Source organism: Oncorhynchus gorbuscha, linkage group LG16 (genome assembly GCF_021184085.1).
Source record: "Oncorhynchus gorbuscha isolate QuinsamMale2020 ecotype Even-year linkage group LG16, OgorEven_v1.0, whole genome shotgun sequence".
In the NCBI taxonomy this organism is placed as follows: domain Eukaryota; kingdom Metazoa; phylum Chordata; class Actinopteri; order Salmoniformes; family Salmonidae; genus Oncorhynchus; species Oncorhynchus gorbuscha.
This window is the reverse complement of record NC_060188.1, coordinates 48,405,030-48,421,292: the sequence shown is the minus strand read 5'-3', so window position 1 is coordinate 48,421,292 and position 16,263 is coordinate 48,405,030. Positions and strand designations below refer to the sequence as shown.

The following is a 16,263-nucleotide window of genomic DNA, read 5'->3' as shown; positions in this document are numbered from 1 at the left end:
TTTGCTTCAAAACCCACCACTTCAGGTGTCTTTTGAGTTGTGACCCACAATAAGGGTTGAGCAGTGAAAAAACATACACAGACCAAAGAAAAGTAAATAATAGATTACTAATACCCTCTAACTCAAAACATTTATCTGAATGTAGATTTGAAAAAATGGACAGTTGAACTGCGAAGAGAGAGATTCCGTATGGAAAATAAAATCTGTTGACGTAAAGCCCTGCAGGCCCTTCCAGTGGGAATCATAAACTGCATTCCAAATGGCAGCATATTTCCTATATAGTGCACTACTTTTGACCCAAGGCACATAGGACTCTTTTCAAAAGTGCACTACACAGGGAGTGCCCAGGGCTCCTGCCCAGGGCTATTACATTGCTCTCTCCATTTCTCTCTGTTCAGTAGGAAACAGTCATTGCCTTTTGATAAATACCCTTTTATTTTTGCCATAACATGCCATTAGCTCAGTGAACCAGGCTGGCTCTACCAGCCCCACATACATTACATTTTCTTTGGGTAAATTAATTTGTTTCCCATTGCTATGCAGCCCTTGTCTCTCTCCCCCCCCCCCCTCCACCTCCTCCCCCCTCTCATGCTAGTGGTTTACTCCAAGGAGCCAGCTGACTCACTGGGGGGAGGACGGGAGGAGAGGGGGTATTTTTAGATGCCACTTGCCCCCCCGAGGGGGTAAAGCAAGCGCCAGATCCCTGAACTGAACGCTGAGAAAAAGGGGGGGGGGCGGGATAAGTGGAGGAAGAGGAGGAGGTAGGAGACAGAGGACAAACTGATCACTAGGTGGCCGGCTTATAGAGGGATCTACTGAGGGCATAATACGCCTGATCCTGAAACACTGAGAAAAATGAGGATGAGAAAGAAAAGGAAGAGGAGAAAAAAAGAGGAAGAGGATGAGGAAGAAAAGGAAGAAGAGCAGACACAGATGAAATGACAAACTGATGCAGAGGACAAACTGATGACTGCCCAGTCAGCTTAGGTATCTATTGATTTGAAGTTTAAACTGGCGCTGGAGGCCCCTCTGCCCACCCTAAGGGCAAACAGTGTTACAGGCACCAATTGATCCATTGAACCGAACCTCGCACCCCAAAATGATTAGCTCCACTTTCCATGGCAACTGAGAGGCCCCTTTTGAAACACAAACGGGAATGATTACTTCCTCCCTCCCTTCTTCTCTTTCATCTCTTCTCTCTCTGATTTTGCTCTCACTCTCTCTCTGCTCTCACTCTGTCACTCTGCTCTCTCTGTGTATTTGTTCTCTCCTCCCCATCTCTTCCCTCTCTCTCTTCTCGTTCTTCTCTCTCTGCAGTCTCTTTCCCTCTCTCTTTCTTTCTTCCCTCAGTCTTCTTCTCTCATGAATATGAAATGATATGGAGTCCCTTCGATGCGCTAGGCTGCCTGTACCACAGTCCCCTAGCAGAGAAGAGCCAAAGACGATAGACTCAGGGAGTCAAGCTCTAAACTTATACTTATATATATATACTCTGGTTGTGTCCCAAATGGCAGCTTTTTCCATATATAGTGAACCACTTTGACCAGCTCCCATAGGGGAATAGGGTGCCATTTGGGATGCAACCTCTCTCTCATTTCAACGACAAGGGAGGGAGAAGAATAGTGATGACAAATCATTGGCTGGAGTATAACAGCCTGGATAACATGCTCTTTTTGTAATGTGACGCACAAGGAATGAGGAGTGAGTCACAATGTGTTGTTGTTGAATGGCAGTGGGCCCCCTGACATAGCCTGGTTATACCAGCTTGAATGCTGCTTTCAAGTAAAACAACAACAATTGTTGTGTTCAGGCTTGTTTAACCAGGCTAGGTCATAATGCATCCCACCAATCAGAGGACATGAATCAAGGAGACCTGTAGGTGATCCTAGAACCCATCAGCATGTTCCAGTGAAGTGTGAAATGTCCTTCTCCCTGCTACAACATAACATATTGCACACACACACACACACACACACACACACACACACACACACACACACACACACACACACACACACACACACACACACACACACACACACACACACACACACACACACACACACACACACACACACACACACACACACACACACACACACCTCTCAAATGACAGTTCAACATACCAAGACTTGTTTGGCCATAATTAGGGGTGGAATTAGCTTTAATTATTTCAAGGTGAAATCATCCTTACATAGAATCCTATAGGATCCTACAGTAGGGAGTTCCCAGAGACATGTATTCTCATTTCCACCCCATATTAGATGCCTGCCTGACACACACACACACACACACACACACACACACACACACACACACACACACACACACACACACACACACACACACACACACACACACACACACACACACACACACACACACACACACACACACACACCAAGAAAGGAAAATGAGAAATACAGGGAGGGGAAAACACTGATAGAAAGTAGGACTTGTGTCAGTCTGAGGCTGTCCTAATATGGACACCGTAGACGGTAGAAGGCAAGGCAGACATATTATTAAGTTATGAAGATGTCATAATGTCAGTGTATGAGAGGAGAAAGGGAAAAATATAGTAGGGAACACATACCCACTTCCAGCTCTACAGCCGCTGTGGGGATTGTCTGTTCTGCAGCATCTTTCACCTTAACACATACAAACACACAGGCGGTATGCATACACACACGTGTGCATCACTATGACATTATTTTTTCTGCTGACCGAAATAAAAGTATGTTCTTTTGTGATTAGCTACTGTGGTTTGTTTTTCTACTCAGAGTCCTCTCCCTCTCCCTCTCCCCCTCTCCCTCTCCCTCTCCCTCTCCCTCTCCCTCTCCCTCTCCCTCTCCCTCTCCCTCTCCCCCTCTCCTGCACTCCCCTCTCCTGCACTCCCTATGCCTCCCTGTGCCTCAGCCTCATTTGTGTCTGGAGCCTTCCCTGTCCCTGGAGAAATGTTTTCTTTTCCAATGTTGCTGCAACATTTTTCACAGCTAAAGGCCGGCGTCTTCACTGACATTTTCAACCATTCCTTGTCTCAAACTGTAATCCCCACGTTTCAAGCTGACTACCATCATTCCTGTTCCAAAAAACTCTAAGACAAAGTGCCACAATGACTACTGCACTGTAGCACCCACATCTGTAATAACGAAGTGCGTTGAAAGGCTGGTCACGGCACTCATCAACTCCATTATCCCAGACATCCTGGACCCACTTCAACTTGCATACCATCCCAACAGATCCACGACGCAATCTCAACTGCACTCCACAATGCCCCCTGCCACCTAGACAAGAGGAATACACATGGGAAAATGCTGTTCATCAACTACAGCTCAGCGTTCAACAACATTGTGCCATTCAAGCTCTTCACCAAGCTCGGGACCCTGGGACTGAATACCTTCCTCTGCAATTAGATCCTTGACTTCCCGATGGGCCGACCCCAGGTGCTGAAGGTAGGCAACAACACCTTTGCCTCGCTGACCCTCAACACGCGGGCCCCACAGGAGTGTGTGTTTAGCCCCCTCCTGTACTCCCTGTATACCCACGTCTGTGTGGCTACGCACGACTCCAACTCCATCACTCCAACTCCTAACCCAAGTCTGCTGAAGACACGGCGGCGGTAGGCCTGATCACCGACGGCGATGAGACCTGGCAACAACCTCTTCCTCAACTCCAGCAAGATAAAGAAGCTGATCGTGGAGCACACTCCCATCCACATTGATAGGGCTATAGTGGAGCAGGTTGAGAGCTTCAAGTTCCTCGGCATCCACATCATTAACATGCTATTAACATGGTCCACACAGACCACAAAGTTGTGAAGAGGGCACTACCTCAATTACCTCGCACCCCTGCATATCGACTCACACAAACCACACTGCGTCGATGTTCGTGCTGCACTTGACTTTTAAAGGTAATTTACGCTCCAGCCACTTTCTGCTGGACATATCACGAACGGGATCTCAAGAAACATCAGGGACATTGCCTTTAAAAGTCAAGTGGAGTGTGATGCCGGCGCAGTGCATTCGTTTACATCCCAGTCTTAATCTGGGTCCCGACTACCGGGCTCAAAAGTAAAATGTGGGATGAGTGGGATAGTAACTACTCTCCAAGTAGGAGATGTATTTTGACATTCATTGATACAAGTGGAGGCTCCTCAGAGGAGGAAGGGGAAACATCCTATTCAGTGAACTGCAGAAAAGGTTATCCTTTTTATATAAAACTATACTAAATATATTTCACCAAATAACTGATTAAAACACACTGTTCTGCAATGAAGGTATACAGTAGCCTCAACAACACTCTGTAGGGGTAGCACCATGGTGTACATGGTGGACAGCTATTTTCCATCCTCTTTTGGATACATTGACTTCAATACAAAACCTAGGAGTCTCATGGTTCTCTCCCACTTCCATAGACTTACACAGTAATTATGACAACTCCGGAGGACGTCCTCTAACCTATCAGAGCTCTTGCTGCATGAACTGACATGTCATCCATCTAATCAAAGGTTCACATATTGAATCTGAAAGCATAAGCTAGCTAGCACTGCAGTGCATAAAATGCAAGTTGACTTAAAGAGAAAGAAAATAGTTGATCAGTTTTTAATGAACTAATTTCTTAGAAAATGAAGGAGAAGCAGCAGAGAGATAGAGAAAGAGCTACAGTAGCTATATATATATATATGTTTTTTTTCACTTTCACTTTCACTTACTTAGCTAGTTAATGCAGGTAGCTAATTTAGCTGACTCAAACACCCAACTCAAACAGAGTGGAAAGCTATTTATGTTAGCTAACTGACTAAGGCTAACACCGGAACTCTTCCAAGTCAAGGTACAGTGCATTTGGAAAGTATTCAGACCCCTTCACTTTTTACACATTTTGTTAGGTTACAGACTTATTCTAAAATGGATTAAATTGTTTTTTCCACTCATCAATATACACACAATACCCAATAATTACAAAGCCAAAACAGTTTTTGCAATTTTTGCAAATGTATAAACAATAAAAAGTATTCAGACCCTTTACTCAGTACTTAGTCGAAGCACCTTTGGCAGCGATTACAGCATTGAGTCTTCTTGGGCTACAAGCTTGTGAAATGATTGTCCATGAGAATCCAAATAGGTCAGATTAGGTTTGCAATGAAGAACTTCAATCAGACCCCCTTTCACCCGTAGAGGACAAAACTAGTGGGGATTAACAACTCACTTCCTGTTGTAAATCAAGGGAGAAGATCCAGGCTTGCGATCTCCAAATTCACAAAAGGAATGTGCTTTGTCTCAACAGACCCTTTTCCTGCTGAAACTCTTACACGTTCAAAAGCGAATACTGGAATAAATATTTATAATGCGGAACGTGGGGAATGGTCAGAGGCGATCTATAGAACACTCATGTCATTATGTTTGTTATAATGTGGTGTCATTAAAAATGTTATAAAGGAAATACTGTAACTTGGAAAGTATATCCACTATACATATGACGTTTCCATATTATGCGTTGTGTATGTAATATAAAAAAGTATTATAGTGTTTTTATTAAGAGAGGGATGTGATGTAAGAAGCTGTAAGATATAATTGTTTTCCATAACTTTGCACTGTGAGCAGTAACCCTCGCGAAGTGAGGCCAGAGAGCTTGTCAGCCTGCTGGAACCGCCCCTTTCGAAAAAAAGGTAGAAATGATGGTTTACGAAGAAAACACATTGGACCAGAAACGCATGAAGGCGCACGTTTAAAATGGGTTGAACTTTAAATCTCCACACGAGGTGGAGACGATAAACTCACCCCCCCGGACAATTACTTGTACGGCTGATTAGCTGTTCTATGTAAAGTATCTTCAAAAAACGAATTTAAGTAGGGCCATCCTGTTACTCTGCTCAAAACATCGTATTGCGCTACTCTCATCACCCCATTGGGGAACCATCGATACGCTGGCTAAGGCCATCTTCAAAGAAGCATCATTAAGAGCGAATGGAAGGAAACTCAACTATGTATTCTGTTCAGGACTACATGACAAGTCATCGGATACCGGACAGCTATGAAGAAGGAAAACGGGAGAAGAATTGTTGGAACCATTTCGGACAATCAGAGCTTTACAAGCGTGCCGCGAATGGGCCCAACCCCCTTTCCAAGGTGAACCCAGTCATTTCACAAAAATACATTCAGGATTTCTTACTCAAAGCGGTGGCGGTTCCTGTGCAAAGTATATGGTTACTGTAGGTGAGAGTAGTTTCTGAATGTACCAATGTTAAGTGTCCCTGTCCCTCTCTATTTCCATCTCTTCTTTAACAAGCAGCCTTGTTGTCATTCTGCTGGGGACCTGTTTTCAGAGTATTACGTCTCTAGTCAATAACCGGTGCAGACTGTGTATGTTTATCCTGTGTTCCCATTTAATTAGCTAGTCAATACATAATTAAACCAATTTATGTAGTACTGAATTATAGGGTTTTTTCAGATGCAAGCGGGTTACGACTGTTTAGAATGGTGATATGATACAAGGTTGTGATTAATACGTTGACTGTTTATAGATGTGATAGGTAAAGACCTTTAGAGTTTAATTCGGGAGATAGTAACTCTTTAAAGAACTGCTCTCGTGGTGCCCCAGATCCTAATGAGTTAATTGTTACATGATTCATTTAATTGGGTAACAATTAAACATGGTCTGTTAATTAGATAAATAACAGTCTTCAGATTCATGTTAAAGTCAAGTCATAACACTTAGCACACCTGTATTTCGGGAGTTTCTACCATTTTTCTCTGCACATCCTCTCAAGCTCATTGGATGGGGAGCGTCACTGCACAGCTATTTTCAGGTCTCTCCAGAGATATTGGATTGGGTTCAAGTCCGGGCTCTGGTTGGGCCACTCAAGGACATTCAGAGACTTGTCCCAAAGCCACTCATGCGTTGTCTTGGCTCTGTGCTTATGGTTGTTGTCCTGTTGGAAGGTGAACCTTTGCCCCAGTTTGAAGTCCTGAGTGCTCTGGAACAGGTTTTTAATCAAGGATCTCACTGTACTTTGCTCCGTTCATCTTCCCCTCGATCCTGAATAGTCTCACTGTCCCTGCCGCTAAAAAACATAGGCTTCCTCCAGACATGATGCTTGGCATTCAGGCCAAATAGTTAAATCTTGGTTTCATCAGACCAGAGAATCATGTTTCTCATTGTCAGAGTCCTTTAGGTGCCTTTTGGCAAACTCCAATCAGGCTGTCAAGTGCCTTTTACTGAGGAGTGGCTTCCATCTTGCCAGTGCTGCAGAGATAGGAGAACATTCCAGAAGGACAACTATCTCCACAGAGGAATTCCAGAGCTCTGTCAGAGTGACCATTGGGTACTTGGTCACCTCCCTGACCAAGGCCCTTCTCCCCCAATTGCTCAGGCAGTCAGCTCTAAGAAGATTCTTGGTGGTTCCAAACTTCTTCCATTTAGAGGGATGGAGGCCAACATGTTCTTGGGGAACCTCAATGCTGCAGACATTTTTTTGGTACCTTTCCCCAGATCTGTGCCTCGACAAAATCCTGTCTTGGAGCTCTACGGACATATCCTTCTACCTCATGACATGCACTGTCAATTGTAAGACCTTATATAGACAGGTGTGTGCCTTTCCAAATAATGTCCAATAATCAATTGAATTTTACCACAGGTGGACGTCAATCAAGTTGTAGAAACATCTCAAGGGGGGACCTGAGCTCAATTTTGAATCTCATCGCAAAGGGTTTGAATACTGATGTAAATAAGGTATTCTATTCTATTTTTTCCTAAAAACCTGTTTTTCGCTTTGTCATTATGGCATATGGTGTGTAGATTGATGATGGAAAAACAATATTTTAGAAAAGGCTGTAACCTACAACTAACGCATTAGTAAACCCACTATAATCACGCAGTACAGCAAGCAGTTACACCGACGGGCCCGGTGGCAATAGAATAACCAAAAAAGCTTACAGTGCATTCGGAAAGTGTTCAGACCCATTCTTTTGTTCCACATTTTGTTAGGTTGCTATGTTGACTATGACGTTAGCTAATATTGTGACGACGATGTAGGCTGGGAATAGTGGTTAGCAGTTATGGTATGATGGTGTGGCTTGGATAGGTTTTTTCGCCTGGTCACAGACCGCTGTTTTGCACTGAAGTCCACAAGCAAAGGGAAAAGGCGCGTAGATGCGAGAAATAATTATACATCGAGCAAATTGATGATGCTGTTCGTATATGTGGCTACTACAAGCATTTCGCTACACTCACAATAATATCTGCTAACCATACAGTATGTATGCGACCAATCAAATTTGATTTGATTTAAAAGTGAACTGTTTGTGGGTGTATCAGGAGTGTATTCATTCCGCTGATTCAGTTGAAAAACCTTTCTTAAACGGAAGCAAATGGAACAAAACGGAGATAGACCTAACTGAATTTGTCCATCAGAAACTCGTTTTGGTTGCAAAACGGAATGCAACTGTTTGGACTAATGTTCACACCCTAGATCAGCTAGATATAGGCAAGAGTGTACAAAGCGGCGCTGAATGTGACATTGTCTGTCACCTTGATTACTGCAATTTGTCTCTCAACCAGTGCACATACATTATAAACGTTCACTACCTCGTAATGGGTATAGGGCAAATTTGCGTACCATGTACTGTAGTAGCCTAAATCTATCGATGTTACAATGATCTGGGTGAATGGAATATGAACAACAGTCACCCAATATGCTGTAATAAGGCCATGCTCATAGAAAAGTAAAATCATCCTCCAATAATCTTAAAGGGTGTCCGCAACCGGAGGATACATATTCCAGCATCTTTGGGGCTTTGAAAACCACTATATAAATCATAAATCCCCTGTATTATTATTATTATTACATATAACTGATGTTGTTGGCTGAAATTGTAGTTCTCCCAGCCCGGGATGGGGAGTGGGGGGAGTTAGACTCTGGGCCCCTGTCATCCTTCTCTACTCTCTCTGGTAGGGCACAGTGAGTGAGCAAGGAGCAGGTCCAATTGGGTCGGGAGATAAAGGCACAGCAATGCTGTGCCCAAGGCGGGCCCCCACCACCCCATGCCTATCACCACAACGACCGAGGAGGAGGAGGAGGAGGCCAAGGGCACGCTAGCTGCATCTCCAATTTCATACATATGCATACCATCTGTCTGGATAAACACAGAAGCTTACAGTGTTATGATCTATTATGCTGCTGTCCCTGCCTGCTGCCTGCTGCTACAGTACAGTTGCTTCTGAAGTGTTTAGCGAGCAATTCCGAGAGGCAGTTAAAATGTGTGTTAAATTTGTCTGTTGTGGTTGTCGTTGTCACTAAGCCGGGGCTGCCTTGCTAACTGGTGATGGCAGTAACACAGAGGAGATTTCAGGTTTTCTGACGTCTCTGCTTTACTGCGGCAGAATAAACAAACAGCAGAACCTATGGAGGATATCATTGGAAGACAGATCCCTCCGTTTACCCCCCTTTACTCCCCTTTGCATCGAGACGAAACTGGGCTGCTGCAGCTCCTTCTTCCCTTGCATTTACAGTAGGCATCAGGAGGAATTAGCATAATCAACGACTTCAGAGTCAGCACAATTAGTCTTATTTATGGTGGTACTAAATGAGAGGATAAGACTATCTCTGTTCATTCATCAGAGCTCATCACATTACTAACAGAATCAATGAGAGGCCTAACCGATTCCTCATTATGGTTCTTAATAACGAGCACAGAGACAATGAAAAATGTATTGGGGTAATAATAACCGGTTTATTTATTAGGTGTAGAGACGACGGCATGTGTTTATCGAGCTATGGTACCAGTAATTTGCTGTATAGTAATTGAGGCAAGGTCTAACAATGACAATGTAGGGTTTTCTTACAAGACATGGTTTAAAGAAACCACATATGAATTTTTCTTGTTTGGCCATAATTAGGGGTGGAATTAGCTTTAATTATTTCAAGGTGAAATCATCCTTACATAGAATCCTATAGGATCCTACAGTAGGGAGTTCCCAGAGACACGTATTCTCATTTCCACCCCATATTAGATGCCTGCCAGACACGGATACACGCACGCACACGCACACGCACACACACACACACACACACACACACACACACACACACACACACACACACACACACACACACACACACACACACACACACACACACACACACACACACACACACACCTCAAATGACGGTTCAACATACCAAGACGCCAATTTAACATATCCACTGTCGGTTCTAAATCACATTCATTCCGCTCCCACCGTGCCCCAGCTCTACTTTGAACTTAAACCCCAATGCACGCCAAGCGGCTCGCCGCGGCACTCTGTGGCTCCCCAGTAACCACAGGTTGGGTCAGCTATTCATTACCTTTGCTGCGACTGCTATTTGAATGGCAGCCACTTAGAGTGTCTGACAGGCAGCAGCCCCTGCAGCAGTGGAACGGACTCCGGTTGATATCCCACCCACCCCCTGCTCTCAAGCATACTGTTGATAAGGCAATATAAACGAGGAGAGGAAAAAGGTGTCATTTGCATTCTATCCCTTTCTAAAGGGGAACATCAAAATGCAATGCCACAGAACCTTTCGAACAAGGGAAAAATGCATCAAAGTGGTACCTGCATATTTAGTGATTTATGTGGTAAAATTCCATAACTGGTGCCAGGTGTCCATATTACACTCTTAATAAAAACACCCTGTCTCTGTATTATATTATATATTAACCCAAGTTCACCAGAACACAATCTATTCAATCTTGAATCTGTCGCATTGACAATATCCAATAGCCAACACCGCTATAACAAATAGGTCTAATGCTAGGCCAACGTACTGTGTCCATAAAGCAGCCAGCAGTGCCTGGTTTCTCAGTGAGGTAGTCTGTACTGTATTTCTGTATTTCATTCACACAGGCTATATCCACACCAACCAAGTCCTGCTCAATATCAGTATCTACCCTCAATTCAAACTCGTTAACCCTGGGGTTCTACTAAACTAACATATGGAATTGTTTTAAGATGGTCATACCATGGATCATTTAGATATTTGATTTTAAATTATATGACCCCAGTAGGTATTAAAAAAAAGATATACAGTATGAGTCAAAAGTTCGGAGACACCTACTTTTTTCATCATTTTTTCTTTCCAAAGTAGCCATTCGTTGCCTTGATGAAGCTTCGCTCTTTGGCATTCTCTCAACCAGCAGAAAATGACTGCTTTTCCAACAGTTTTGAAAGAGTTCCTACATATGCTGAGCACTTATTGGCTGCTTTTCCTTCATCCAAAACCATCTCAATTGGGTTGAGGTCAGGTGATTGTGGAGGCCAGGTCATCTGATGCAGCACTCCATCACACTCCTTCTAGGTGAAATAGCCCTTACAGCGCCTGGTGGTGTGTTGAGTCATTGTCCTGTTGAAAAACAAATGATAGTCCCACTAAGCACAAACTAGATGGGATGGCATATCGCTGCAGAATGCTGTGGTAGCCATGCTGGTTAAGTGTGCCTTGAATTCTAAATAAATCACAGACAGTGTCACCAGCAGAGCAACCCCACCCAATCACACCTCCTCCTCCATGCTTAATGGTGTGTTCCACACATGCAGAGATCATCTGTTTACCTATGAAGCCCGGTTAGATCCAAAAATCTATCTTCTGTATACCACCCCTACCTTGTCACAACACAACTGATTGGCTCAAATGCATTAAGAAGGAAATAAATTCCACTAATGAACTTTTAACAAGGCACACCTGTTAATCGAAATGCATTTCTGGTGACAACCTAATGAAGTTGGTTGAGAGAATGCCAAGAGCGTGCAAAGCTGTCATCAAGGCAAAGGGTGGCTACTTTGAAGAATCTCAATTATAAAATATATTTTGATTTTTTGAACACTTTTTTAGTTACAACATGATTCAATGTGTTATTTCATAGTTTTGATGTCTTCACTATTATTCTACAATGTAGAAAATAGTTTTTTTTTTTATAAGTAGGTGTCCAAACTTGTGACTGGTACTGTATATAAAAAATATTATTTGATAAAAGTCTCCCTTTTCCACAGTGGGATCATATTAGTTCGTAGGCCAAACGGTGCGGATGCTACAGTTAGAGGTTGGGACATCGGTGAGGACCGTAGAGCAAAACGGACAACCTTTCAGAGGCTACTGATGTTTTTTGTGAAAATACCGATTTTCGGGATGTCTCCAGGTCTTACAAACAGCGCTGCAGCTCTGCGGGAGGCCGACATGCGGTGGACTGAGAGACAGATTTTGTTATTATGTCAATTAGATCGATCGATCGATCTACTCTTAATTAAACAAACACGAGTTGAGAGATGTCAGAGATGTTGCTACAGTATATCAGGTTGGGATGTTATAAAGTTAGCCTCTTGGTGGAGTAGAAGCACAGTACGCTTCCTCCTGCAGCCTGGCAGTGGCAGTGTCCTCCCTCTCCCTCCCTCTGTCTCCACCCCCGTCCCCTTTCATTCGCTAGTGCTGCTCGTTGGCGGTTGGCAATGGGCTTTTCAATGGGCCCCAGCAGCTTAGCCCAGTGCCAGGCTTCCTACCCAGGGACCACATGCTAAATCTCAACACAGATAATATTTCAAACATAATATTTCAACAAGACTACACCCGGGTGCAGTGGCTTCACTCTCATTTCACTCTCAACTCCTCAACAAAACTGCTTTAAAAGCCCCTCTGCTAATGCATGCATCTCTCTTCCCCCTCTCTTTCTCACTGTCAATCGCCCGTATCTCTCTGACATCCCCACCCTGTGTGCGCGGCTGGTGTGTAATTGGTTCATCTGTTCAGTGCTCTGTGTCTATCTGTGTATGTGTTTGTGTTTGCTCATTTGTGTGTGTGTGTGTGTGTGTGTGCTATTGGTGGCTTTGGCACAAGGCTCCAAGCCTGATGATCTTAGTGTCTCGGTGGCAGCAGCGTTTCACACAAGGGACCGTCCACAGACATAAGCACAGCATGTCCTATTAGCTGTAATGGGCCCAGGCTGGTAAAACATGGGGAAACAGTGGGATTTTAAAAGGAATTAACCAATTGCATACCACCACTGATGCGATATACTTATGTCATATTCATAGCTCCAGGTAGCTATGAGTTGTCAGCACCTTTCTCTCTTCTTCAAGTACATTTCGATTTTCCATGTATGTTTTTCTATGTACAGTCAGGTCCAAAATGATTTGCACCCCTTATAAAAATGAGCATAATAAATAATACAAATACTGAGCTATATTGTATGCTAAAAATAATAATAATAATCATCACAAATTGCTTCAACTGGTCCTGGGGCTTTTTTTAAGGTCACATGAACTTGAACATGAACTTTACATTTTAGTAAACCAAAAACCTGGTTGCCTCTGCCAGGAGGCTGATATATGGCAATAACCCCAAGCACACATCAAAATCCACAAAGAAACGGTTAAGTGACAACAAAAATCAGCATTTTGCATTGGCCATCTCAGTCTCTGGACTTGAAGCCTATTGAAAACATGTGGTTTGAATTGAAGAGGACAGTCAATAAGCGAAGATGAAGGATATCAAAGATCTGGAAAGATTTTGTATGGAAGAACATTCTAAGATCACTCCCAATATATTCTCAAATCGCATAAAACATGTAGGAAAAAGGCTCAGTGCAGTTATCCTGGCAAGGTGATGTATTAAAAGCTATTGAAAACCGTTTTGACCCATATCTTTTTGAAAAAAAAAAAAATTACTTGTTAAACAAAATCTTTTTATCTGAGCAATTGTATTAGTATACAATTATATATATATATTTTTATGATACAATATAGCTCAGTACTTGTATTATTTTATACAGTCTTTTATGCTCATCTTTATCAAGGGTGCTAATAATCTTTTGACCTGACTGTATATACAGACTGTAATTTTCCATTTCCATTCAACATCTTTCCTTTGCATTTAATCTTCTGTTTACATTTGGACTTTCCTAGAGGGAATGAAAGTGTGTATTCTGTCATAGTTTAAAGTTAAAGAGCAGAAAAGTAACCGTGTGTGCAGTACAGTATACTGGATGGGTATCGTTCAAGACAGATGTAATCATGCACTTACTGCAAGACAGTAACATGTTTTTCCCAATAAGGGGCTAAAGCTCGAGCAAATGCCTGGGTATCCCTTCATTTTACAACCTGTAAATACATAGTAACAAAAATTAAATATGAGGTAACAATTTAGTCTTAAACGTACTTACTAGGAACCAAGCAAGCACTACATAGATGTTTAGTAATAATATAGGTAAGTACAAGTTAGTAAGGTAAGTACCAGCTTATTGCCTTGTCATGCCAGTCCCTTTCAAATTAATACATAACCGCGTTATTATCAATTATACAACGGGTGGGTCTAATCCTGTATGCTGATTGGTTCAAATCGCATTCCATCCTGTGTCTATTCCACAAGTTAACACCGGCTAAACCTATGACGAAATGCCTATTTATTCTGTTACATCTGACTGCGCAATCCACTGTCTCATCAGCTCATCCAGGCAATTTGTATACTAGATCCACAGTGTAAAACGCATCTAGACATTTTTTTTTTGACTAGATTAGTAATAACCTCGCTGTCTGTCTCTCCAAACATTTGCAACATTGTTTCAATATTGAAATGAGATCTCCAGCTGTCCCATGGTAATGAATGTGTTGGGAGTCCGGATGAGACAGACAAAAGGCTGGCAGCTTTTCTCAGCCTGTCGAAATTATGAATCAGCTTACATTTTATGGATATATACAAAGACATGTCAATAGAAAAACACAAAATACAGATAGTTTTGAAGTAATTGTGTTAGCTTTGTAGTTGGCTAACTCTTCTGAACAGTGGCCTGGCAAGAGAGCAAATGTTTTATGCCAGGCGAAATTGCAGATTATTAGATCATTATTATGGATGTATGCCCCCAAAACATCACCAGAAAACTGCTTAAACAAATGCAAATGCATCAACTTTGCTGTTATTCTGGCTACTGATGTGACTGTGTTAGCCAAAGATGGCTAGCTAGCAAGCAAGGGATAAGAACGTTGCCAGCCATCATGGCAAAGAAACATTTAGAACGAACGACTGGGTCGCGTCCATAGATTTAGAACAAAATGACTTAAATGAGTCGTATCTCGGGCAACCAAACCGATAGAATGACTGACCAGCCGGTTTGGGTAGCAACCCTACATTTGTGTCGGGACTATATCTCGTGGAAGGATGAACGAGTATGAATAAAGTAATCAAAATAACGTTTCTAATGAAAATATGTCAATCATTATTTGAATATGTTGGTATCTCGTTGCATAAAGGTGACAATCCCCTTGAAGCCGGTGTTTGGAGGATATATTGGCACGGTTTGGGGCCCGAGACGAACAACACCGATGCCCATATATCATCCAAACACCGGCTTCTTGGGCATCATCACAAATAAATACCTTCAAGTCATCATCTTGTGTTGATATTCTCTGCCGTTGTTTCTATGTACTTTACCTTTAGTTACCATGTATGTTCGTAGGAACAGGTCTGTAAAATTAAATGGTGTGTCTGTTTCCACGTAGATACACTGTAGTTACTTTGAGGTACCACTCCATCCCATGAAGACAACAGCAAATCTGTCCGTGATCTTACCCTCTTGTTACATGGTACCACCATCACACTTACAGGGTAGGTAGGAGGTAAGAATTAAGTGTATAACATTAAGTGGTGTCTGTTTCCACATACACAGGCATCACACACCCAATATTTTAGAGAGGGCAAGAAGTAGCTGTGGATAGATGGATCGTGGTCCGGAGAAGTGTTGGAGAATTTAGCATTTTTCAAACACCAGAAACAGATTTTTCATGGAATCTAGAGCCATAATTATTATGCCTAATTCAAGGTAAAAATGGTATTTTATTTTTCTGCATATGTTATCTAAACATACCTTTTAACCTATTCAATTGTCATTTTAATTGATGATTTACATTGATTCTTTAATACATTTATTTTATTTTATATATTTTTTAACCCCTTTTTCTCCCTAATTTCGTGATATCCAATTGCGATCCAATTACGATCTTGTCTCATCGCTGCAACTCCAGAACGGGCTCAGGAAAGGCGAAGGTTGAGCCATGTGGCCTTCAAAACATGACCCACCAAACCGGGTTTCTTTACACCTGCCCGCTTAACCCGGAAGCCAGTTGCACCACTGTGCCAGAGGAAACACAGTTCAACTGATGAGCGAAGACAGCCTGCAAGTGGCCGGCTGCACCACTCGGGAGGCCCAATTTTTAATAACTTTTATGCCTTCACGCCTTCATTTA

General features: G+C 42.6%; 1 protein-coding gene across 3 annotated transcripts in view; it reads right to left on the bottom strand.

The window, feature by feature from the left end:
- Positions 1-16,263, bottom strand: part of LOC124000405 (glutamate receptor 4) — a 372,689-nt gene that overhangs the window by 182,960 nt on the left and 173,466 nt on the right. The window contains exon 1 of one of the 3 annotated variants that reach the window (XM_046306733.1): positions 11,093-11,196. The exons of the other annotated variants lie outside the window; for them this stretch is intronic. Coding sequence (XP_046162689.1) covers positions 11,093-11,159 — 67 coding nt within the window. The 5' untranslated portion in view covers positions 11,160-11,196. Of the gene's footprint in view, positions 1-11,092; positions 11,197-16,263 lie in introns of those variants that run through there. 3 annotated transcript variants of the gene reach the window in all.